The 26,500-nt window shown below is 45.0% G+C and overlaps 1 protein-coding gene across 3 annotated transcripts in view; it reads left to right on the top strand.

Moving 5' to 3' along the window:
- The first annotated feature begins 639 nt into the window (after positions 1–639).
- The window catches only part of LOC129385933 (uncharacterized), a 164,286-nt gene continuing 138,425 nt past the window's right edge, over positions 640–26,500 (top strand). For 2 of the 3 annotated variants that reach the window (XR_011895380.1, XM_055073109.1), the window contains exons 1-2: positions 643–714; positions 2,227–2,264. Coding sequence is in view for 1 of the 3 variants with exons in the window: in XM_055073109.1 (XP_054929084.1) it covers positions 2,249–2,264 (16 nt within the window). In the remaining 2 variants the exon portion in view is untranslated. Of the gene's footprint in view, positions 715–2,226; positions 2,265–26,500 lie in introns of all 3 variants that reach the window. The other variant, XR_008613403.2, reaches the window with a different exon arrangement.

Here is a 26,500-nt window from a genome sequence, read left to right as displayed (position 1 = left end):
GTAAATTTCACATGCTGGTTTTTCTTTTTTAGAGGAATTACTAGATAGGTATCCGGTAATTTCGTTCCTGAATATATAATTAGTAACAATAACATGGCGCGATTTGCTTTGTCAAACACCTTATTATCACCAAACCACAGATTGGTGATGACAAGCCAACGACTCCTTTCCTTGCCATCTCCACTTGGAATAACCTTTGTTCACCACTGAAATCACCAATGTCGTTGTACAAGTTCAAAGAAAAAAAACGTTAAAAGAGGATATGTTGGAATCTACATCCCTGTACGTTTGTTTCTTTTCGTTTCTTGTTCTTTTTTTTCATTTTGGGCCAAATATTGATCTGCATGCCCTCGTTTAGCATAATGTGTTCATGTAGTTGTAGAAGGCTTTATTTGCAGTTTCCACTTTTGTGTAGCCTTCTGTAGTTATACAATGCACAATGGGCTATAATTGGGAGATAAAAAAAACTTGAGAATAAACTTTAGAGGATAGAATTAAACTGAGCGAACTACAAGGGCAGGCCTTCAGACCACTTAACACAGAAATCGGCTTTTAAAATGTTCAGCGAAACAATGCATCAAAGCTTCGTATTCATTTAAAAACAGTTGCTGCCTTGTAAGATGCAGCTGGGCTCATGATACTTCCATATTGCTTTCTACTGTAGTTTTCTCCCTAATTGCACGCATCATTGCTATTTGCATTTGAGATACAAACGTGAGTACGACAATATTTATCTTTGTTCGCTGCTCCCACGGCATCAGTATGTTATGCGCACTGTTTATTTGTCCAAGGGAAGTAGCAACTTAGCAGAAAGGTTCAGGGGTAATTATTTTAATGTCTTTAACAAGGCTATCGACATGGCGAAATTCAAGAGGCGGTAGAAACTACCAACTCAGATATCTAATTATTGTTGGCACACAGCAACTAAATGAAATATTGCAGGACAGCCAGTTATGCATCAAAGAATAGAGATTTTGCACCGAAGTATCTGTATTTGAATGGTTGTGTGTCACCACGACATTTTTTTTAAATTTTTGTTTATTTACAAGCATGGCAGTGCTAAACTGATCCAACAAGTACGTGCAAGGAAAGTACTAACACTGTACACGTCACAGTAGATAGCAATGAATAAACCATGAAGCAAAATTACACAAAATACAACTGTACAGAAGAAATAGAATAAACAACCCTAAATACAAATAATAGAAACATTACAAAAATTATCTAATAGAAACAAGTACACGACATACACAAGTACAATCCCCCACCGCCGGAGCGTACTATGTAGAACCTCAAAATACTGCTGTCGAGCTTGTCAGCAGTATCGTCGGTCTCAAAAGTATTTACTGGCAGATAGTTTCCCTCATACAGCGTTCTAGGATAATAGCTACATTAATGTCCTAAAACATGAGCGATAATTGTGGACAATGAATGTATATGTTTCTGTTTCATCTTTCTTGGAGTCTTACACAGTCTGGTAAGATTATTGACAATTTGCCAGAAAGATTTTACCATGCAAACAATGGGCGACTGATTTTCCTGCGCCTTTTCTAACGTTCGAATGGCATAAAAATTTATAAGCTGTTGGGCGAACAGTGTCTTCTCTATTTCCCGCAGCTAAACTTACTGGCTTTTCTTCGTACTCTCATTAAATAGCCAACAGCTTTTGTTTTGTATATGGATCTCAAGTAATCGAAGCATATTCAAGTTTAAACCTTAAATAGACATTAAAGGGTAAAGTTGTTTCTGATGTTGCAGATATAGGTTTCTTCTTATGTAACCACACTTTGGTTAATGATGACGTGCAGCTTTTTCAAATATGTCTCTACCATAAAAGCGTTTTGTTAGTGTGACTGCTATACATTTGTATTCAGTTTTTTTCTAGACAAATTATGAAAGCAATGAGAAAAATCGCAAGGAATATTTAATGTTATATATAAAAGAACTGGACTCTCTCTGATTAAGTTCCTTGCCCCAATGCTGACGCCATGCAGCAATTATTAACAGGGCTTCTTGAAACAAAGGATTATCATTCGCCGCACATCTTTCTTAAAGCAATGCAGTGATCTGCAAGCACTGCAATGAATGCGTCTTTAGTAACAGGTTGACTAAATCATTACCAAAACTTAGAAATAATAACGGACCTAACTATGTAGCGATGCTACAAGTATTGAAAAACTAGAAAAAAAAATGTCTGACCCCATTACACTGATTTCACCGTTCTAGATATATCCGACCCCAAATAATAATGGCCGGGGCTAAAGGTACGTCTTACGTCTATATACAACTTTTCCTACAGATATGTTAGACGGACTCGGCACTGTTTTTGTGAAAGACCATTTTGACATTTCTTGTTTATTTTTCTGCCTTTCGTGCAAGGACACCTAGGGCAACAGCACACTGAACAGTACAAGACACGCTTTCTTCGCGTTAATGCTTATTCTGTCTGTTGCGTTGCAGTGTTCCTGCTGTGGCGCTGCCCGCTGTCATCGGCGGGTCATCATCATTTCCGCAAGAGCTGCCACATTTGCTTCCCTAGCGTTGAAGCGCGCTTTCACAGAAAGGGCTTGCTTAGTAACACAGGGGATCAATTGCGATGCATGCTCACTGACCTGGATAGACAAAGCAAAAGGGCGGCTCTAAAAATTAATATGCAGAAAACTAAAGCAATGTCTAACAGTCTCGGAAAAGAACAGCAATTTACGATAGGTAGCGAGGCACTAGAAGTTGCAAAGGAATACATCTACTTAGTGCAAGTAGTGACCGCGGATCCGGATTACGAGACTGAAATAATTAGAAGAATAATAATGGGCTGAGGTGCATTTGGCAGGCATTCTCAGATCATGAACAACAGGTTGCCACTATCGCTCAAGAGAAAATTGTATAACAGCTGTGTCTTACCAGTACTCACGTACGGGGTAGAATGCTGGAGGCTTAAATAAGGGTTCTACTTAAATTGAAGGCGATGCAACGCGCTATAGAAAGAAGAGTCATGGGTGTAACGTTAAAGGGGGATAAGAAGAGAGCAGATTGGGTGAGAGAACAAACGCGAGTTAATGACATCTTAGTTGAAATTAAGAAAAGAAATGAACATGGGCAAGGCATGTAATGAGGAGGGAAGAGAACCGGTGGTCATTAAGGGTTACAGATTGGATTCCAAAAAAATGGAAGCGTGGCAGGGGACGGCCGGAAGTTAGGTGGGCGGATGAGATCAAGAAGACCGCAGGGAGAACATGGCCAGAATTAGCACGTGACCGGGTAGTTGGAGAAGTATGGGAGAGGCCTTTGTCCCTCAGTGGGTGTAGCCACGCTGATGATGATGATTCTCTTTTGTGTCCTTCGGCGCGACACTATAACAACATGTGATAATCGCAAAGTACGCAATGCAGAAATTACGCTTTGCTATCGATCCTTTGCGCGAATACTGCAAATCTGTTTCTGTCACCTGTCAAGTTTACGATGATGTCAAAGTCCAAACTGTAGTGCACAAATTAACAGACTTCTTAATTGGCAAAAGCCAACAATTAGTACTTTTCATCCTACAGTTAGCTCCGCGGAACTCTCTTGAAAGGGCGTTCAGTTTTCGTTCGCGAACGGCTACGAGTGATCCTTGTCGAACCGTTTGTTTAGCACTCAACGCAGATCTTCATCCACGCTTCTTAGGAAAACTGCATTAATCATATCGCACGGTCAGACCTGTGTTAAAAGCTTAGTTTGTTTACGTTGTCTTACAACATGTCATAGTTCTCTATGCACTTATAGGCATTTTCATCCGTGCCAGCAGAATATCTACACTAGTACTTTGATGTTGCTTCGTTTACCGAAATTAAGAATGCGTTATAGATAGGGCTCTGCAAGTGGGGGTTGGGGCGGCCATGGGGAGAGAGCAAACGTGTAGGCGAATGCACGTACAAAAGATGATCATCGTGGCAACCACTGCCAACGGAACTGAAGGCTCTACTTTCTAACGAAAAGTGCATTATCCGTTTGTGTTCAGTATGTTAAACGTGTGTGAATAGCACAAGAATGAATTTTTATAAACGCACAAATCTGCCAAGCACGGCTTGAATCAGAAAATGGTGCAATAACCACCACACCATCACAACCCTGTACTAAAGATCCAGAACGGGCTGCTGCCTAACAGCAAGCCAAGAAATAAGATAACTTGGACCACTGTGTCGAAGTAGAAGGCGCAACGGCGACTGCGTGACGAGAATAACATCTCGAAGCTAGACACGCGACGAAGGAACGCCCACAAAGGCGTCATGACTATGCGGCGATGATGGCGTGACGAGATGGAGTTACAACGACGACATGACGATAGTCGTATAATAAATCTGCAATGACGGCGAAGCAACCATCACGCCGCCATCACGAACACAAGCACACAGCTAGAGCTCCAGGCTGTTAAACAACTTGGGACACTTGGTCGGAGCAGAAGGCGTGATGATGGCGGGACAAGATCCTGAAGCTAGAATTACGAGGATGGAAATAACAGGATGGCCTCAAAATTGTGAGCCCATGCCTAGATGAACAATCAGATAGACAACTTCGGACACTATGTCGGCGTAAAAGAGATAGATAGATAGATAGATAGATAGATAGATAGATAGATAGATAGATAGATAGATAGATAGATAGATAGATAGATAGATAGATAGATAGATAGATAGATAGATAGATAGATAGATAGATAGATAGCCGCAATTCAGCTGAAGTAGGCAAATAATGCTAGTTTCAATATTTAGTTTCCATATATTATCGTTTAGGGTCTTTACCCAGTCATCGCCGTTTTGTAGCATGTTAAGGACCTTGCTCCAGTTTACATTCTTGAGATGGTTTGGTAATGCTTGATAGTTATTACAGACCTAATCAAACATAAGTATAATCCCAGATATGTGTAGGGGTAGGTAATTTATGTGTATTAGGGACAGCAGAGGACACAGCCTTGCAGAACACCTTATAGCAATTGAAATGGGCTAGACAAGTTGTTCTTTTTTAATAGTAATTTGCGAATGGTTACTTAGCAGTTCCTTGCTCCAAATGAAGTTTTGTCGGGTGCAAGTTTGGAAAATTTATTTTAGCAGCAGGTGTTTGTGGCTTACATTGTTAAAATTTTAACGAACTGAAGGAATGTGGAATCGATCTGTACATTACCATCAAGGTTGTCACAAAACGCATACGAAGAAGGCAATTTGTTTTGTTTCACCATTCGGGGAATGGTGTAAGAATTGGGCGCTTAAAGAAAATTCATGAGTAATTGAGGTGTTCCAGGAATCTTTAATGTACGCTCGTGAAGGAAATCACTCGGTAGTTCAGGGGTGAGTTTTTGTTACCATGTTTGGAGAAAGGAACGACCTTTTCCACTTTTAGCCATATGGAATGGTATTTGTTAAAAAATAGTACAAAAAGAACAAAAGCAATAAAGCCCAAGAGACGATTCTAGGTTCATTAACGTTAGTGTCTTGACGTTGTCAACTCTAGATCCTGATAACCTTTCTTCGGCCAAGAAATAAGGTACCATAAAATAACAGTATACAGGAATGGAGGATATGATACAGCGTTAAAAGAAAGGAGAAAGAAGTATGGAAAAAATTGTGGGGTTTTACGTGCCAAAAGCACTTTCTGATTATGAGGCACGCCGTAGTGGGGGACTCCGGAAATTTCGACCACCAGGGGTTCTTTAACGTGCACCTAAATCTAAGTACACGGGTGTTTTCGCATTTCGCCCCCATCGAATTGCGGCCGCCATGGCCGGGATTCGATCCCGCGACCTCGTGCTCAGCAGCCTAACACCATAGCCACTGAGCAACCACGGCGGGTGAGAAGTATGGAATTGCATAGTGGAAACATGCCACTGTAATATGAGGAATGTCACCGCATTATGTGTCTGAAACAACTTTTCTATGGTCCAAAGTAGGGGTAGTAGTAAGTACAACTTGAAGCTTATTTACCTGTTAAACTTGCCAGTGTAGCTAGTTAACATATCAGGCAAGTTGTCATCAAAGAGTCGGAACTTGGCATTAAGTATGGCTGTCAAATAGATTTTTTCCAGCCCAAAGGTATTGTTCCCACTTTTAAACTCCTTATTTTACTTTGTAAATGCTAAATTATTGTTTTTTCTTATGAAAGAAGCGGAAGGTTTAAATAAACCATAGTTATAGGCTGCCGGTATGCTTTGTTCTTCTTGGAATAAACAGGTGCGTTACCTCGCTTTGGTCCTGTTTTAAGATTAGCCAGTTTTTTTTAACAGATGGTAAGTGAAAATTCGGTGCAGCAAAATTTAAGTTGGTTATTTAAGGCCTCGTAAGAATTTCACGTAAGGATTGCTTTTTCTGTACGTGAGAAGAGAAAAAAATGGCCTAAGTGAACATCTCCGCAGGAGACAAAACCTGCCTTAATTTCCTTAGTTGATTCGAGTTGCAGATCCGACTCATTGTGCGACTTTTCAGTGCGGATAGAAAAGTTTGCATACAAATGTAATGACACCGCAAATCAACTGTGTCGCTGAAATCAACTGTTCTTTGGCATAGAAGATGACGCTCAGGAGGATTGGGACTCGGCATAGCTGCGGACAGTGCCCAGTTACAAGGTACAAAATGAAGGTCCATCATTGCTAGGCTGACTTTTTTAAGGGCAAAGAAAAAAATTCGGGCTCTGAGCGAAAACAAAGAGACCAGAGCTTTCGCATTCGGGAGGACTTTTCTTTGGCTACACGGCAAGTAGGAAAAAATTATTAGACTGCGCAAAGACACACAATAAAGCCCTTAACTGGCAGTGGACCGACTGCGCATTGGTGATAACACATACACATGATGACACATCAGGCATCAGGTGCAACAAGGTAATGACTAAATACCGCGACGTCACAATCGTATTCATTTGGCCTATCCTTCATTTTATCACTCAGAAATATTCGAATTGTAGTGCCGAAGCGTGATCATGTAGCCTCCTATCTTGACGACAGTGATTGTAATATCGTTTCCCTTACCGAAACCTGGTCGCAGCCTGGTTACTGCCTGCAATCAAATCGCTTTCTCAGCTGACAGCTGCGATGTATACATTTCTGACAGCGCTGATCAGCGCTGAATTAAGGGGGCTAAGGGGGCTGGAGCCCAGGGCCTCACTTCGGACAGTAGGAGAAGGGGGCCCATTTATTGTAACTTGGTTAGTATATAGGACCAGGGGCAACGGAACTTCGAGCGACATGTATGAAGCAAGAAAACCAGAACGAGCAGATGGGGCCCCCCGCCTAATGTAACAGCATGCGTTTAGCCTGATCATTTGGGGAGAGCTTGTCGAGCTGCAAAAACAGGAATCCTCCGCCACCCCGGTGGGGCCCTTCTTACGAAGCGAGGTGCGTCTGCTTGGAAGAGTTCTCGTGGTTTCTTGTCAGTCCGTCTGTCCAGTGCTTTCTGGAGAGGAGGGGCAAGGCGGAAACACCTAAAAGATGTAATGTGGGATGAGGACCTAAATTTCCCTTGCCCCTCGTCACCACCACGCCACCCTCAACCTTTTAAATAGTTCCGCCGATGTCCTTCCCATAGAAATGATGTGCTGCAGTACCTAACACTGCCTCCCATTCTTTTCTTTACCATGATGGTAATTTGGGCGGGGGAGCATGAGTCCGAGAGCAGATGATGATGAGTCTGATGGCAGGGTCTAGGCAGGAAAGGAAATAAGACGTCACACGTGCTCTTGTTCGCGCGCTGTGGGACACGGAATGTTCACTGTTTGGGCTAGGGTTGTGGAAGAGTGAAGGGAGAAGTTGGAGAGCTGGACACAAATGCCTGTCTCCAGGACCCATTCCTGCCTAGTGGCTGCGCACCCTCCCGCGCGCTCAACGGAAAAAGTAGGTCAGGCTGGCCGTCGAACTTTCCAGAAAGTAGAAAAAGATGACTCAGAGGCGACGGAGGGCGCCTAACTTCGCCCGCGCTGGGAGTCGCCCTCTCCCCTTCATTCTCGCACTCGGCGTCGACGGGGCGAAATAAAAATCGAGAACCGCCCAGAACTGACAATTGCTCCTAGCCAATAGGAAGGCGAGACCGCAGCGGGAGAAGGAGTGAGTTGGTACGGAGAAGGAGGGAATTTGTACAAGAAACTCGTATGCGTATGTGAACGCCTGTTTTGGCGCTAGTAACAGACAAAAGCAGCGCGCGTCTATCGAAGGAAGTTGATCGCGTGCTGCGATTCAGCCCCGAGCCGCCGATTAAGCTTGCATAAGTCCGCCCGCTGAGGAGCTTCCGGGGGACGCACCACTCTAGGCTAACCACGGATCATCCAGGCAGCGTGCGCCTGTCACCGGGACGGCCACCGTTGGACAGCTGCGGTCGCGTCGGCTGACAACGTGTCCGGTGAACAATTAGCATCCATTCATGCGAAAATGCTTGGTCGGAAGCATCAAAGTGGTGAGTCTAAACGAAAGGCGAAGTTAGACCGAGAAGAGCATGAAAATAAACTACCAAATATGACAAACTACCTACTGAATGCAGCTTCCGTGGAGCAGTATGATCGCTCTACCCGGAGTCCGTGTGAAACTCCCAATAGTACCGACTGTGCTCCTGTGGATGACTTGCCAACTCCATCACCAAGGTTTCCTGGCAAGAAGAAAGGTTTGACTCATCTTGGTTATCTGGAGCCTGTGAAAACGGTGCCAACCTCGCTCGTCCATATTTCTGAGCAACCTACGCTAACCGAGCCCTGTCCTGTTCCTGAGTCAGCAACGTCTATGCTACTTGGCCGGCGCCTGCCACAGCTCTCCGGTCCGCCACGCCCGATTTCTACTACTGCTGATGGACAGGTACCAAACCTTCCCGATGAGCCTCCTTCTATCGACGAGCGCCAGGAAACGACACTCCTAGAACCGACTCACTTGTTTCCTGTTAGTCTGGCAGCTAATAATCATATTCCTACCCACAAAGTGCCCCTTGAGAGGATGAATGAGACGGCTTCTCGTTGCGGCAACAGAAGGACAGACACCGCGCAGCAAGAGGTACGTTGCGATATTCTCCGAAGTGACCCTGCTAACTGGCCGGACATTATTACTGACAGCTTTCGGAGTGTATGCCTTGAGAAAAGGTTATCGTATTTTCAGACTCGGGCAGAAAATTTTCCGTCTTCCGAAAGGCAATACAAAACTCAGAAACGCTATGTCACCTCATCTTTTCGTGCGAAAGGCTTTAAATGGGGAGACGTACGAGCGGCACTGGTTAATGTACTCGGATTCGAAAGCTTCCGTTTACTGTTTCATGTCAAAATTATTTTAGATTTCAAGCAACCCCAGTGCTTTCACGAAGCACGGCTTTTCTGATTGGAAAAGAGCAGAAGAAATGGTTTGCGCACATGAAAATAGCGTCGAGCGCTGGAACTACGTGGCAGCATGGCTCACCCGCTCTATCTCGAGCAGCACAATTGACAAGGGGCTGGTTAAGCTTTTCGTCATTGAGACCGCTTACTGGACAGAGGTGTTGAAGCACCTAGTCGTTGTAGTTAATCTTCTAGCTGAGTGCAACCAAGCGTGTAGGGGCAGTGAGGAGATTTTTGGATCACTGAGAAATGGCAATTATATGGGAGTGCTTGAGACCATTGCCAAGTTTTATCCTTTCCTTGAGGAGCACATCAAACGCTACGGGAACAAAGGAAAAGGTCACCCATCGTATCCGTCAAAAACCATTTGTGATAAATTTATCAAGAATATGTCAAAGGCTGTCAAGGAACATCTCGTTGACGAAGTGAAACTGGCAAAATACTTCTCTTTAATCGTTGATTCGACTCCACACCTTGCTCATGTTGATCAGCTGTCAGTTGTTTTACCATACTATTAAAATGGGAAAGTTTACAAACGCTTTCTTGGATTTGTTCCAATTGAATCGCATACCGGCTTGTATCTTTTCAATACCGTGATGTCCCTCTTGATGACCAATGGCATCTCAATGGATGATTGTAGGGACCAAGCTTATGATAATGCGAGTAATATGTCAGGAAAATACATAGACTGCAAGCTCAAATCAAACACCTGAACAAATTGGCAGTCTACGTCCCGTGCGCTGGTCATTCACTGAACTTAGTTGGCTCGTGTAACGTTGACAGTCGCCTTAAGGCAGTCAAAATTTTCACTGTAATTCAGAGACTGTGTGTGTTCTTTGCTGCCTCACCGAAGCGATGGAGGTATTTTTGGACAGCATGGGCGGAACTGTCCAGCAGCTTGTTTTGAAAAGTCTCTCAGAGACGGTGGTCAAGACACGCTGAATCATGTAAGGCCATTGGAAAAAAAAATTCAGTGCAGTCCTGTGTTTCCTTGAAGCTATACCGAAGAACGAGGAAGAAAACGGTGACACTAGGAATGAAGCGCACTCTCTTTTGAAGAAAATGACTAAACTAGAAACTGCATTCAGGGCGATTCTCTGGGGTGAAATCTTGGAGCACTTTGGCAAAATGAGCGTAGCACTTCAGAAACCAGGCCTAAACATTTCAACTGCTGCAGACCTGCTGAGCTCTCTAGAAGGCCTTGTTAATTTCTTTGCGACCTCTCTTTGATACCTTCGAAGAGAGAGCACCCACGCTAAGTACCGATCAATGTTATCAGGATGAGGGCAAACACATCGTTTTAAGTGCGCACCCGGATTGAAAAAGTGATAGTGCGCTACAAGATAGAAAAAAGTTTATCGTAGAGACCTACAATGTTGTACTTGACAGTCTAGGCTCTGCTTTGCAAGTGCGAAAGGCTGCCTACACTGAACTCTGTGAAAAGTTCGGATTCTTAAAATTGCTGACAGAAGTTGGGAGCGAGGCCTCTCTGGCACAGCAGGCTGAGAAGTCGGTGAAAACCTACAAATACGATTTGGAGCCAGCATTTTTCGCTGAAATCGTTCAGTTTGCGAACTTTCTGCAGAACTCTGTGTGCCAGGACACAGTCCCCTGGAAATAATGAAGTTGCTGCATGAAAGAAACATTATTTATGTGTTTCCGAACTTTTCTATTGTTTGCGAAGGTACTTAAGCATACCTGTGGCAAACTATAAGACCGAACGATCGTTTTCCGAGTTGTCGCTGTTAAAAAATCGCCTTCGTTCGAGCCCCCTTGACGACAAGGTGAACTCGCTTGCTATCATGTCCATTTAAAGTGACCGCCTCCGCGATCTATCCTTACAACAGACAATACCTGATTTCGCCAAAGTGAAGGCGCAAAAGATGCCATTTTAAAAGAGGACTGTCTGCGCTATACTTGAATAATTCCAATAAATTCGTTGTGTTGCCTCCCAGCCTCCACATTGCTATTGAAACGCTGAGCAGTGTCATTCAAGATTTGGAAATCTTTGTTGTTCGTCTCTTGTTTGTTTTCGTTGTGATATTTCGCGTGCTTATAAAGAACTGTATTCTTGTTGTTTTCAATAGTGCCACGTTTATTTGGTTTCGTCCTTGCTTGTCTTACCTTTAACGAAAATATTTTCACGTAATGTTGTGTTTTACAGTTGGAAATTTTCATCTGTATTCTAGTGCATCTTTATGGTGTTTGTATTGCCTTAAGTATCCTACATATCTATTGCATATTGACAGAGTAACGTGTATAACGATTACTGCAGTCTGATGTTTGAATTTTAATAAAGAATGTTTTGGATACTCTTCGAGCACATGGGCCACAATCGTCTCTCGCCCTATCTGGAAGAAGGTGGGCACCTGCCGAACACTATGTTCGGTTTCCGGCCTAACCTCTCCACCCAGGACATTCTACTTCAGCTGAAAGAAGAAGTCATCGACAGCCTCAGCACATTCCACAACAGTGCCATCCTGGCACTCGACGTGAAGGGAGCCTTCGACAACGTCTCACACGAAGCAGTGCTAAACAGCCTACAACATACCAACTGCGGACGGCGGACATACAACTACGTCCGGGACTTCCTGACGGGTAGAACGGCGACCATAGGCCTGGGGAATCTCAGGACCGAGAAGCTCCAAATACCGCAGAAAGGAACCCCCCAGGGGTCGGTGATCTCCCCGTTGCTGTTCAATATAGCGATGAGGGGATTGCCGAACCTCTTGGAGAACATCAGGGGTATCCGTCACGCAATGTATGCAGACGACCTGACCATGTGGACGTGCACGGGATCGGCGGGCGAACAACAAGACGCCCTGCAGGAAGCCATCGACAGGAACGAGCATTTTCTGCACCGCTGCGGTCTTTCATGCGCGCCGGAAAAGTCGGAGCTCCTGATCCTCAAAAAGAGGACAAGAGGGCGGCCTCCGCAGGAGACACCTGACCCAACGTTGACACTAAATGGAGTCAACATACCCAAGGTGGACACACTCTGTATTCTGGGCCTCACTCTCCAGAAGGACGGTGCCGGTCTCGCCGCCATTAAAAAACTGCAAGCGACAGTTACCCAAGTCGCGCACTTGGTGCGAAGAGTGACAAACAAAAAGCACGGCCTGAAAGAGCAGGACACAATCAGATTAATACAAGCCCTGGTAATCAGCAGAGTCACTTACGGCACCCCGTACCTGGGTCTCAAGAACAGCGAGAGAGACAAATTGAACACCCTAATACGAAAGACCTACAAGCTGGCACTGGGGCTTCCACCTACGACGTCGACGGAGAAGCTACTCAGCCTGGGCGTCCACAATACTTGGGAGGAACTAGTAGAGGCCCACAAGACGAGCCAGATAGAGCGACTCAAGATCACCAGCACGGGTAGGGACACGCTAATAAGACTGGGCTACCCAGTCGAATATGAGTTCAGAAAACAGCGGGTTCCTCTACCCCTGAGGGAGAAGATCACGGTGGCCAGCATCCCGAGAAACATGCACCCTGAATACCACAGAGAAAGGAGGCGAGCGAGAGTGAAAGCTCTGCGTAAGGCCTACGAAGGACCAAAACAAGGAGAAGTCCGATACACCGACGCGGCAAAGTACAAGAACAGAGCGGCCCACGCTATCAGCGTGATCAACGGCCAAGGACAAGAGGTAGCAGCGGCCTCGGTAAGCACTCCAGACATCGACTGCGCGGAAGAAACGGTGATAGCCCTGGCGGCCACTACGGGCCAGCGAGAGGAAGAGCTAATCACGATCATCACCGACTCACAAACAGCATGTAGAAATTACCAAAAGGGCCGCATTTCCAAACAAGCCCTGAGCATCCTCGAAAAGCGAGACAATTTTCCAGAGGTGTACATTGTCTGGGCCGCGGGACACGAGTCCCTGGCGGATAATGTAGCGGCTAATGCCGCTGCCCGTGATCACATTCTCCGGGCTATCCCACCAGGTTCACGAGCACCGGTAGACCAACAAGATAGCGTCCCGAAAAGATACGCCGATATCCTGAGCCACTACAGACTGGGTAGAAGGATCTATCCACCCCCGCATCCCCAGCTGACAAGAGAAGAGGCGGTGATCTTCCGAAAACTACAGACCGGCACATTCCCGCACGGCACCCTGCTACACGCAATGTACCCTACGACCTATACTCACAAATGCGCCTTCTGCTCTACGCCCAATACCCTCTACTACATGGTATGGGAATGTCAACAAAATCCATCGACACCGCCCATCACCGGACCAACCGTCGAGCAGTGGGAGGCCAAACTTATAAGCTCGAGCCCTGAAGACCAGCATCGCCTGGTGAGCAGGGCCAAGCTATCAGCTCAAGCCCACGGCATCCTGGACTAGGGACGCCGCCCACCTCGGACGATTTTACCGTCGGCTCATTTCAACTAATAAAGTTTATTCCTCCTCCACTCGGCAATGTCAAGAAAGACACTGCATATTTCAGACTGTGCAAAACTGTTGCAATTCCTTAAAATATGTCAGTAGACGAATGCAACCTTAATTGCCACAATTTGTAGCAACATCGTCTCAAGTAGTTGGAGCAGCATTAAAAAGTCACACGCCATGATTGCCTTTTTGAAGCACTGTCTCCAATAGGATTTTCAAGCACTTTCGAAGAAATTGTACCATCTTGCATTAAAAGATTGCAGAACCTAACACGGTTTTATAGAATTGTGGAGAACTACACTGGTGTTACAAGCTGTTTTAAAAATTAGCTGCTGCACAGTAATGTGCGGTATTTATTTGGGCAAAAGCACTGCGAAGGATAAACGAGCCAGCGAATAAACAGTATTCGACGTATTGGTATTGCACAAACTATCAAGGAAACTGTTTTGAGCGGCACAGCATTTCTAGCATGCATTCTCGTTGAATTTATTTGGCTGCATGGAAAAACAGTTATTAAGCCCATAGCTTATTAACCTGGGTAACTATACAGGCCCAGTGCTAAAAGTTACATTCTAAATTCCTATATGATCCAGTACACTGATTTCGCATAGTAAGATTCATTATTTATGTTATATGTGCACACGCTGCAAATTTCATACACCGTCATTATTATAAAATAGCAGTTGACGGGAATTTTCAAGTTCTGTAGCTTTATTGTGTACGGCCTTTCAGCGGCAGCGTTCTGTTTTTTCACTATCACGCGCCTTAAAAAAATGGGGTTTTACGTGCCAAAACCACTTTCCGATTATGAGGCACGCCGTAGTGGAGGACTCCGGAAATTTTGACCACCGGGGGTTCTTTAACGTGCACCTAAATCTAAGTACACGGGTGCTTTCGCATTTCGCCCCCATCGAAATGCGGCCGCCGTGGCCATGATTCGATCCCGCGACCTCGTTCTTAGCAACCCAACACCATAGCCGCTAAGCAACCACGGCGGGTCTTTAAGCCGCGTTCTCCCTGATATACAGGTGTGTGCCGGCATACTAAGTTAGAATGAAACAATTCATTGTTATACTGATAAACTAGGTGCATCTGTGTGCCTAATGCAATAGCAGTGGCTATTGCAACTGTATATTGGAATGTGACTTTTTTTCAACGTATTATTGTTGCTGCACATACTTGCACAAAAAAAAACAGTGCAACATCCATTTTTTTTGCTGTAATCATAGACAAAAAATTTAAAGAAATAAAGATGCTGAAAATAGTTCCACTACTTGCTTATGGGACCAAACAGAATAAAACGTTCAAATCGCAAAACAAGGCAACAGTGCTCTATGGCAACATGCAACAATTCACGTTCAATTGAAATTTTTGCATGCGCAGTAAACCGGAATTCATTATCTTTTACTATCTGATCCTTGGCAATAGATGGATTTATATTCACTGTAAAAGAGTGCGCTTCGAATACATAGAATGCTTGTTTTTCTTCTAGTGATGAGAACTTGCCTGCATGCTAACTTATGGTTTTCACTCCTGCTATACCACTAGAGTAGGGCTGAATTATACGGCAATAAATAAACACATAATTCGCATGTGCGTAATTTCCGGTTAGTTAATCAAGCGTGTGCCCCACTGCTAGGTACCGGCCGGCTCGCGCTTCTAGGGTGATCTTTACTGCTACTGTGCTGCAAATGCGATGGTACGGCTCCTGTTGTGATCATTCTGACGAGCGCAATTTTCGGTTGCCGCCAAAGGTGTGTCACTACAAAAAAGATAAACGATGCATCTTGAGCTGTGCACCATTTACAAAAAGTGATAAACTCCAAACGCAGATTCCTGTTGGGAAAAAGTCGTTGCCTGTGGCGAGCCTGAAAGCAGAATAAATCTAAATCATTTTCGGAACATGCATGCGCCTTTCCATATTGGGAAATAGATTCATGGTAGGGACCAACTCGAGGGATTGCTTAAAAAGGAACTCAGTGGCAATTGAATGGTAAATTCGAGATAAATGTGGAAAGTGTTGTTTAGGAAGCGCACTTGGCAGATGTCTTGCCTCTTCAAGGAGCGAAGTGCAACTGATAGTTGTTCGGAGAACACCAGCAGCCGCACTATATATATATATATATATATATATATATATATATATATATATATATATATATATGGAGAGAGAGAGAGAGAGTGAGACAGAGGGTCGCGACTACTCGTGCTGCCGCATTGACCCAAAAGAGCCTTCTTGACGGCAACGTAATTGTCATTTCGTTTTCCTCCTTGCCCTTGGGCCCTTGTGCTGCCTCTGGTCCCTTATCAGAACCAATGCGCCAAATTTTGTGCTCATCTGAACAAATAGTTTGTCAAAACAAAACTCATTTGGATAAACTGGCTCATGTCGACCAGCTGCACTTCTTTCCACATGCCCCTATTTTCTAAGACCGTAGTCCAAACACGCGGTAGGTATGGAAGACCGCCGCATGCTCAAATGTTTTGGGGCTGCTTGTGTTTCACGAAACATATATCTCTCATTGTAAGCGAGTGCTTGCAAAGTAGAAAGCAAAATCTCACGGAAAGCAGGAATACATGGAACACATTCTTTCTGATTCGAAAAATGACTCACATTCTTATGCACGTCAGCGGCAACTAAACGTTCTTTGAGAGCCGGCCTGGTTTTTCCTCAGGAAAAAGCTGGTGGTATTTTGTTTGTTCCTTCGCTGCGCACTATAATGAACGAAGGGTGCTACATGAAAATATGAGACGAATTTTAAAAACAGTCGATTTAATTTGAAGGCCCCTCGCCTTCGCTCAGGGGGTCCGCGAGCCGCAACCAGCACGACAAAGGACGAAAGGCGCAAGGAACAAGAACCGCTTTAATTTACGATAGAATGTACCACTCAAAATTACCGCAGCCTCGCGGCCAATAGCAGAAAAGAACAAGGCAAAGAAGCAAGCAGTAAATAAGCAAAGCAGCAAAAAGCAGCAAAAGCAAAGAAGCAAGCAGCAAAACACCGAAGCAACGAAATATACAAGCCAAAGGGAGCGACCAAAGAACGGCCGCTACAAACCATCAACCAACACAATCTTTCGGGCGATAACAGAATGCATAAAGCGCAGAAAGCAAGCAAGCACCGAACCAGGCGCGCAGGTAGTCCCAAAAGCGAACAACAAGAGCACTCTTTCATGCAGACACAATACAAAGACGCTTTTCCCCCTGCTCTGTAGCACGCTCGGACAGAAACCTAGACGGGCCACGCCCCACCAGCGCCTCCCCAGGCCCGCGCCCCGCAAAAAGCCCCGAGTGCCGTCTTCGCTGCCTTCTTATCGGGCAGCTCCATTCCCGGCAGTCCCCGCGCGAGTTCTTACGATAACGCGATCGGTGCGCATGCTCCATGCGACGAGTGCCGTTGTGGCGCGCGTTTCAAAGGCTTCCCCCGTGCGCGCTACAGAGAGGGCCTCAGGGCCCGACAAATTAGAGAGAAGGGAGGATTGCGAACTACACTAACTTCTCCTAAACACGTGTTGTCGCTGCCAGACATGGTGTCCACTACAGTCCAGAGATTATGTAATTTCTTCCGACGAAAGGTCTTGAGCTACGCTAAGTCACAATATTTACAGCCCTTGAATCCGAGGGCTTTTTCTGTTCTATGGAGACAAATATGCGTACCAAACTGCAATGTCAGGAGAGGTAAACGTCAAATTGAAGGGATGACCCTGAACAAAATGCTAGAACAGGAGGCTATCATATTTTAAACCGAGTCGTGGAAAAGTGCTGGCTCGTAGATTTTGTTAGGGTGGTTGATGAAAACCCCTGTTGCGCAGTGAAGTATGCAGTATACACATACAATTTTGGACAATAAACTTGCTCCAAATATTGCCTAAATTCTTCCATATTTGTGGACAGTGTTCTACAAAAGAATAAGGTTGAGGGCGATTCCGTGAAGATAACCGTCTATCGATGGCAACACAGGCAATTAAACTTAAAACGTAATCTGAACAACGTTCTGTCTCCCAGCGGTTTGAATCTGCCTTCGCTCAATGCTGGGGCCGCAACATGTGTAATAGTAACAAGTCTGCCTCAAATAAGAGATTCCCTCCATCCTTTTCTGCATCTTTGTAAAGAGTACCTGGCTTTCCTTCGCTTATGGACGAAAATCATCGGTGAAAATTACAACACTGAGCATTATTTGTCGTTAGCATTGGTGCAGTGCATTACACTAGCAACAATGAACAAGACTTTACCGTAAATATTTCGGCAGGTGATACATCATGACTGTGGTTGCAGCGGCTTCAGGATTCTCCAGCCGAGATGCTCAATGTGGCACGTATAGCATGCGAAAATGGAGACTGTTTAGTATTTAAAACTTGCTTGAGAGGCAACTTCTGCTTGCTGGCATTTTTCATAATACGTTGTGGTCGCTATCAAAGCAAAAATTGTCAGTCACCGGCATACGCCAAAGAGGGTGATGTTGAAAGCGTGCGCGCTCAAGAGACTTTCATTACATTACTAGATATTCTCACTGGAATCCGTTGTTCCTCCTTATTACATTTTTTCTCCCACCAAAGGTCGTGGGTTCGAGTGCCCTAAATAACCCTACAATAATTATATGTGCCTTAATTCGCCTTACCACCGAAGATCGTGCGTTCGACTTCCAGGATTCGACTCCCACCGGAGGTCATGAATTCGATTTCTTAACTATCTCTTAACTAATTTTGTCTTTTTTCGCATGATGAGTGATATTCGGGCCACCTGTGGAAGGAGACGACGACGAACGCGCGAGCAGCGGCAGGTGCACGTTTCACAAATATTTAGATCACACATATTCCCACCATAACTATCGATAATTATCACATCAAAGCTTCTAACCATTGTAGATTTTGGGGGTGGTCCTTGGCATGAATTTAAAGTACATTAACCATATTTCACATCTAAAGCAAAAAATTGCATATGGCATTCGGATTCTTATAAGAGCACGTCCATACTTTCGACTACAAATCATGCTATCTTTCACCATGCCTGAGTTGCTGGCAGCGATAGAAGGTACCAGTCGCAAGACAGCACCCGGTCTAGACTTTATTCCTTACGAGGCTTACAAGAACCTGCGTTGGGCTGTGCTGCCTCAACTCCTCGACACCATCAACAAGGTATGGCTAGATAGCGTTGTCCCTGAAGTCAGCTATTGTGATTCCGATTCCGAAACCAGGCATGCCGCCGACCGACCTTCGCCACTTCCGACCCATTTCCCTAACGTCAACGTTGTGCAAGCTTGCTGAGAAAATGCTAGCCGCAGGACTGTCGTACGGGATAGAGTACCATGGTTTCTACCACACTGCTCAAATTGGCTTCCGACCATCCATAGATACTGAGGATGAGCTGACTGACTCGGCATCCTCAGTTTTATTGTCAACTCCTAGCCACACTGTCCGTACTGTCCTCGCTATGGACATCAAAAAGGCGTAAGATAACATCAGTCATGCTGCCATCTTGGCTTCAATTGACATGCCGCATTTTCCACCTAGAGTACGAAATTTTGTCAAATCTTTCCTTGAAGACCGACACTTTGCAATTCGCCTCAGTGGTGACGCCGTCGACTCATTTGTGCCTCTTCGCGGCGTATCCCAGAGAATCGTATTGTTGCCCACATAATGCAATATTGCTTTCATCCCACTTGGACGGCGCTTACACGATGTACCCGACATAAAGTTCTTGTTGCACAATGATGACACCATGGTTTGGAGCACTCATCGTGACCTGCAGACTGAAGCCGCGGCCCTTCAGTGAGGTTTAGATAGTACGTCCACTTACACTTCATTGGTCGGCCTTAAGCTTTCCGTCAGCAAATATGCTTACATCTCAGTCGCCAATCGCTGAGGCCGGCATAAACTCTCTGCAACAGACATTCGTCTTCATCTAGCCTGAAGTGCACATCAAAAATATTCAACTATAAAAACTCTGGGTCCGACGGTCCACGAGTCGGCAACCGGAACTGCTTGGCTCTCCAGTGCTAAAAAGCAGGCGATGCAGACGTTGAGTCTGATAAGGCCCATTGCTCCTAAAACGCGCGGCGCCCGCTCATATGTTGCGCGACAATTGGTGAAGGCGGTAGTGAAACCACAGCTTGTTTAACAAGCCCAATTCCAGCATTTGACGAGGGCACAATGGCATCGCCTGGAAGCTGCTAATCGCGAGGCAATGAGGGTAATCACCTGCCTTCCCTGCTTAGCGCCGATCGTGGCTCTCCAAAAAATGCACAACTGACCACACTTGATGAACTGGTGCAGCAGCGACGTGATGCTCACAGGCTTAAGGCCAGCCTTTCAAACGTAACGTGTGCTCTCAGGGCTTATGCTTCGCCTACTCTCTTCTATCACCACCATCGCCAGTTTTTACTCCCTGGAGTTTCGCACAGCTGAGCGATAACAAGCCAACTGATATACGTCACCCGACATTTTTACTCGTGGCAGCGTCGCTTCGCAACCGAATTATAGCTCAAGACTGCCACCTGCCGGTTGGCTCCATCGTGCTTTACGCTGATGCAAGCATTCAGGACTGTGAAACGACCCCTGCACTTTATTTCACTTGCCCACCTGCCTTTAATAAGACGTCTCGGTTTCATATACAAGAACCGCCTTCCTCCTTCTGAGCTCCTTGCTGTTCGAGAAGCGTTGTGCTCAGTGGCCGCCATTCCCATGGTCCCCACAGCCCGCATCGTCATCCGCAATGATTTCCCCCAGGTGAGGTGGATTCTGCGACGCGCCAGTTGCCGCCCTGAAACATGTCAACAGATTCATCTTCTGGCGGCACGCATCCCGCAGTCAATATCTGTCGAGTGGAACCCACGCGACATTCTAAGCTTCCAAAGCCGTGCTGATTCTACAACCCGTCTAGTGACCTGTCCATCGTGACTGCCTCAGCTCTTTCGACTTGGTGGAGGCACCCTCCTTTTAAGAAGAATGGAGCACCTCCGGCGCCGCCCCATGCTCTCAATCCTCCGTGTGCGGTAACCCTCCCCGGCGCTCTTACACGTGCAGAGGAGGTTGCGCTTCGGAAGATCCAGGTCAAGGTTGCCCTCACTTCTGCCGTGACTCGGAAGTGGCCGCACTTTCGCCAGTTATATCCTCGCCCTGGGTGTCCACTCTGCAAGTCGCGAAACGCTGAAGCCGACATCCACCACCTGCTGCGAGTTTGCCCTGCATTGAAGCCGCCGAGGCTCCGGCACATCTCAGCAGCTGGACGTTCGTCTCATAATCCTACAGATTACTCTGCGTGGACGCAGGGACCACATTATTGATCATCATTGGACTTCATTAGATCCGCAAATTTTTTTCATTCATTTCATCATCCTTATTCACCCCCATCCCATACGCCTGTATGCCCTGAGGTATTTATCTTCGCATTTAAAAAAATATTGCTATCTCTTTATTATGCATTCATTGACACTCATTTCACCTACTGCATTGCGTCTTGGAGCAACACCTATAGATCTCATATTGATCCTTTACAATACGTTAAGAACCTGGCCATACGAATTATTATTTGCCAGTCACCGCGATGTAGTGCATCTGCTCTTGCAAGAACATCGCATGCTCACAATTCATAAACACTTTAACATAAATATGGGAATCCATGTTGACAATTCGCTTCACTCAAGCATTCTTCCATTAATTTTAAACAGCGAACAACTTGCTAATCGCAATAAAACTCGATCTGCATCAGCCAACAAATTGTTATTGTCGAAAATTAGAATAATTATGGACAGGTCACTTCTGCGTTGACAGTGATGTCCTTCTGTAAGTGTATTCCAACTGTCATGAAGCTGTCTTAAATAGCATTGAAGTTTTAAAAACCATTCTTTGTCATATTTACTGAACTTGTGACTGCTCTCTTGTAATTTAGAATGCTTTCTTTGCTTCATGTACGTGTCAAACATTACTTCTGTCTAACCTTTCACCATATGTCAGGAAACTTGTTTTCTTGCATTAGTACTTGTAACAACTGTACCTCTGTGCTAGATTTTGCTTAACCTGATTTGTTATTACTTAGTACAAAAATAAATTTTCAAAAGCGTTATAGCATGTTTTAGGTTCACTAGTTTTCTTTATTTAGCACATGTTAAGAATTCTACATCTTCGCTGCATTTGCTTTCCCATAATTTGTTTCGCTCTGTTTCATTAGAACAGGAGGACCCCATACAGCTCCATGCGTTGGGACCTCCTCCTGTATAGTTTGTTGTCTTGCTTTCATTTTCTTGAGTGAATGAATAAAATTCTTCATCCTCTGCGCGAGTCGAGGTCACATGACTTTCTGTAGAAAAAGCCGAGTTATTCAAACTACTGGGGTATAAGCCACATAAGGCTTTCGCCATAGTAAGCATATTGGAATGCAAGCATCAAATGCCCATGTTTAGACGTTTTGTACGTATTGCCTTAAGATCTACCGGTATACAAAAAAGACAGGCTCTGTGTTTACGCGTAGGTAGCTTTGTTCAACATCATAAAGTCTCGTCGCGCGTGTACATAGGAGTCTAAAACAATATCAAAACTGCGGACAGTACTCGCTCTGAGTGAATACTGACGTAGGCATGTGCGAATACTGATTTTTCAGATCGAATCAAATACGAATTGAATAGCGCCAGAAGCGAACCGAATGAACTACAATAGAGAATAGTTGTCAAATAATTTAAGAATTATGAACAGCCCTTTCGCAATAAATACAAGACGATATACAGATTGTATATATTAGGTTAGGAGGTTTCTGTCATTACATAGCACGTTGTGAAAACCTTGTTCACTAAAAACAGAAATGTAGAATTTCGGCAGGCAAGTAGTTTCTTCGCATGTACACGACTCATCAGAGAGTGTGAACGATCACTGTGGAGCCTGTATACACGCCACCTAAGTGGCGCAAGATGCTCCCCTATAGAAGTGTACATGTTTGATGTATATCGACCTTTTCGTCCAGTGAGAAAGAAAGGGCGCACTGTGTGCCTTTCCTCCTCTCTTGCATGTTTGAGGTGGGCAGTGCTGCTTGAAAGGGTTGTTGTGGCGTGCTGTGGAACGATTTCGAGAACGAGCTCAAAGCGCATTCTTTATTATATTTATGGGATGTCAGCTCATACGAGGTTTTTAGGAAACGAACTTGTGGCCTTTCAGTGCAGCGTTACTTAAAGTATGCGGAAGTTCCACTCGGGTGCCTAAACAAGCGCTATGCATCATCCGTCGCGGTATGTGCACGTGTGGTGAACTATTTTTGTTGTGATAATTTTAACTCGACAAAGAAAATAGGCGTATTGGAATTGGCCGCGTCAATCGTAAAAAAAAAAAAAAAAAAAAAAAACCTTCTCTGAATTTTACCGCTTCGCGTTGGAGCTAAAACATAAAGCGGCATTCTCGTGCAAGATCAACGCAATGCAACCTCAAAAGTTCAAAGCGCTATTGTTATAAAATATTTGCGTCACCCACCGGCATCGTTCTCGCGCATTTCATGTCTAGGAGACTTGCAATTACTACACTCTAAAAACTGTTGCACACTTTGGAGTGTATATTTGCCACACAACGATAGTCGTCATCTGTCTTGCCCGTATTTCCTTTCTTTAGCGATGAGAGCCCGGTACTTCCCAGTCACTAACGGCATGCGCGTTATTAGCATGACAGAGCATTCTCGACAGAAAAGTAATGAGCACAGCATTTCGAGAAGGATGACCGGGAAGATTCTGGAGTCCTATGAGATTTCAAAATCAGAGGAAAGGTGCGCAACTTGCAAGCCATCAGTCTCACTTTCTGAAAAGGAGGTACCAATCCTCGGTTTATAGTTGTAACCATTGCAGTGTGTGTTTTGACCATGCCTTTGAGCGTATGCTATTTCTATGCTAGTCTCCTTTATGGTGCCGTAGGCGCTACGCAAAGCAGTGATAACTACACTGGGTAGACTGTTGGTAGACCATATGATACATATTGGCTTTGTGTTTAAGCATTGCATTTTGCCCTTTACAGTAATAACACGAGAAGGAGATGGCATAAAAAGAATCGGGCGGCTATTTGTGAGAACACAATTTACTCAAGACGGGTGAGCGCGTCGTAGAGAAAGGGACGAGGAAGACAAAAAACAAATCGGTTCTCATTCTCTTCTATTGCGAGAAAAAAATGGTAGGCGACCATAATTTTTACCTTAGATGTCTTTTTGTGGCACTCGCACCTCGGCGTTGATGGTAAGTGAGCGAACGTAAGTAAAGCTTTCCCCTGGCGCAACATGCGGGCGATGAGCGAGGGAGTTCGAGGAGGAAGCGCAGCGCTGCCATCAGGCAGGCCGTAGCCCGCTAGGGAGCGGTGCGCGAAGCGTCTTCTTTAATGCTGACTTCAGAGCATGTAATTAGCGCGCGCACACAGCTGTTGCGAGCGAGCAGGTAAGCGCCGCAAAAGGAGAAGTGAAAGAGGAGGAAGTGCCATCATGTTCGCTCTGCTGGGCACATGTTCCGTCTATGGGAGGCAACTGTTTTCTGATAATTAGCCGAATAAATATCACTACACCTTCTTGTGTGTGATGTCATAAGCGACGTCGCTTTTTTACTTCCGGGTTTCCAGGAATTACGCCAATGTCTTGCGGACGTGGCGAGTTACTAAAAATACACATTCTTAAAAAAAAAGAGACTCAAAAGAGGGTCACGACTACCTCCACTTTCTTTTTTCAGTCGCTGACTACCTTTTTTTCCAAGGGTAGTCACAAAACGAAGTCAGGAATGACGCATGAAATGGATGACTCTTATAGTGCTTGAAGGGAGTCGGTGAAAAGCACATATGATGTTATAGGTTGCAACGAATGTGGATTCGTTGGTTCACTCAATCAAATAACTGATTGGCTATACCAAAGAAGACAGCATAATATGTAACTACCCGAGTTCAACTCTATAGCCGCAAAAAGTAAAATGTGTTTCATGCAGTGCTGCATTACTGCATAATCAGCATAGCAAGAAAGTCAAATTGTTTTTTTAATTATGGAGTACGAAATAATTGAAGCAGGATGGTACAACGCCAAACTCCACAAGCAATAACACTGGTTGGTATAATTATGCAACACACTGTACATTAATATGTATTTTGTATAGAAAGATACCGTAAGGGGGGGGGGGGGGCGGGAGTGCATGAATATTGATTGACCATGCACAGAATGGAAAAAACAAGAAAAAAATACAACACGAATATAGACACAATGTCAACAGAACACAAACTGTGAAGTACACCACTTAGAGTTCATAACACCAAGCAAAGCAAATATTACTATTTTTTTATGAAGCAACACTAATTCACCTATGGGTACCACTTTCCCTGCCAGATAAATATCGAGGAACTCTAGTAATACCTCATCTTCTGGCTGCGCCGCACAGACTACATTGCGCTTAGATACCTTAAATGCTTATGGATGTCTCCTGAATTCAAGACGTCCCATCTTGTCTAACAAGAACAGAACCTCATCCTGAGCCGCAAAAATACCTGCAATCTGTGCAAATTGTGGGTCGTCTGCCTTACCCGTCGTGGTTGCTCAGTGGCTATGGCGTTGGGCTGCTGAGCACGAGGTCGCGGGATCGAATCCCGGCCACGGCGGCCGCATTTCGATGCGGCGAAATGCGAAAACACCCGTGTACTTAGATTTACGTGCACATTAAAGAACCCCAGGTGGTCGAAATTTCCGGAGTCTTCCATTACAAGTGCCTCATAATCGGAAAGTGGTTTTGGCACGTAAAACCGCATAAGTCAATTTCGTCTCCCTTGGCTATTAAAAGCACGTCTCCCACATAATATGTAATTTGCGGCATAGTGACTGACTTTGCCTGCCATACGTTACCTGCAGGCATGTGCTCCTCAATGCACGTATGTAAAACAGATCTTCGCACAGGATTCAGGCCTGGCATGGTGTGGCGTTGGTTGAAGACAATCTCACGGAATTCATAGCTTTGCGAAAGTTGGTGAAGCTCTGCAAGTGTTTTACATATGTTTTTGAAGTTTTTCATCTTTGATGCCTTAAACCTCATACGTCAGATTTGTTTGAGTGGTCCGAAAAGAGAGATCATGCGTGGGTAGTGCACAAGCTAATGTAACTTAGGGATTATGCGGGCTTCTGGGTAGCGGGTAACGAATGAACGGAGAAATTCTTGAATTTTCCCCACCATATAAACAAGAGACTCTAAGGGAAGCTCATCAGACAAAAGCATGCCTAAAACTTCTCTGAATGGGAGGTAAAGCTCCCAGCCTTCGTTTCCCTCTAGAATTTTAGAAGCGAAAATCTGAGGTAACAGTCCGAAAAGGCACCACTTCTGTGAAGCAGTGCCCTTTAGAGGGATATTGCCTCGTACGAAGGCTTCTGTGGGTCGTGGTGGTCTGTCAACGTTTTAGATTTAGAATCTAAAAACGTTGTGGTCTGTTTGTAAACTCATTGCGGCCACGATGGAATGTGCAAACTTCGTGTACTGTTCTGCAAACCCCTGTGCAAAAAACGTGCAAACCGCTGCTCTGTTCTTGCTGAAATTTTGAAGAGCGATCACATTTTGGCGTCGACTTTACACCTGGCACAGTTAAGTTACTTGTTTGTAAGAATAAGCAACGCAAGTTTGCCTGCACCCATGAGGCTGCAAACAGCTGCCGTAACGGCGCAAGCATAAACCTGTGTCGCCGCCTGCCGTCAGCTTTAAAAAGCAGCGTCTTACGTTGGACGGTCGCCTGTTCCAGGAGCAGGCAACACGCGGCAGCGCACCCTGATATGCTGCTTTCTGTAGCTGTCGACAGGTGGCGATACAAGTTTATGCTTGCAC

This window comes from Dermacentor andersoni, chromosome 7, assembly GCF_023375885.2.
Source record: "Dermacentor andersoni chromosome 7, qqDerAnde1_hic_scaffold, whole genome shotgun sequence".
NCBI classification, from domain to species: domain Eukaryota; kingdom Metazoa; phylum Arthropoda; class Arachnida; order Ixodida; family Ixodidae; genus Dermacentor; species Dermacentor andersoni.
This window is presented reverse-complemented; position numbering and strand designations above follow the sequence as displayed.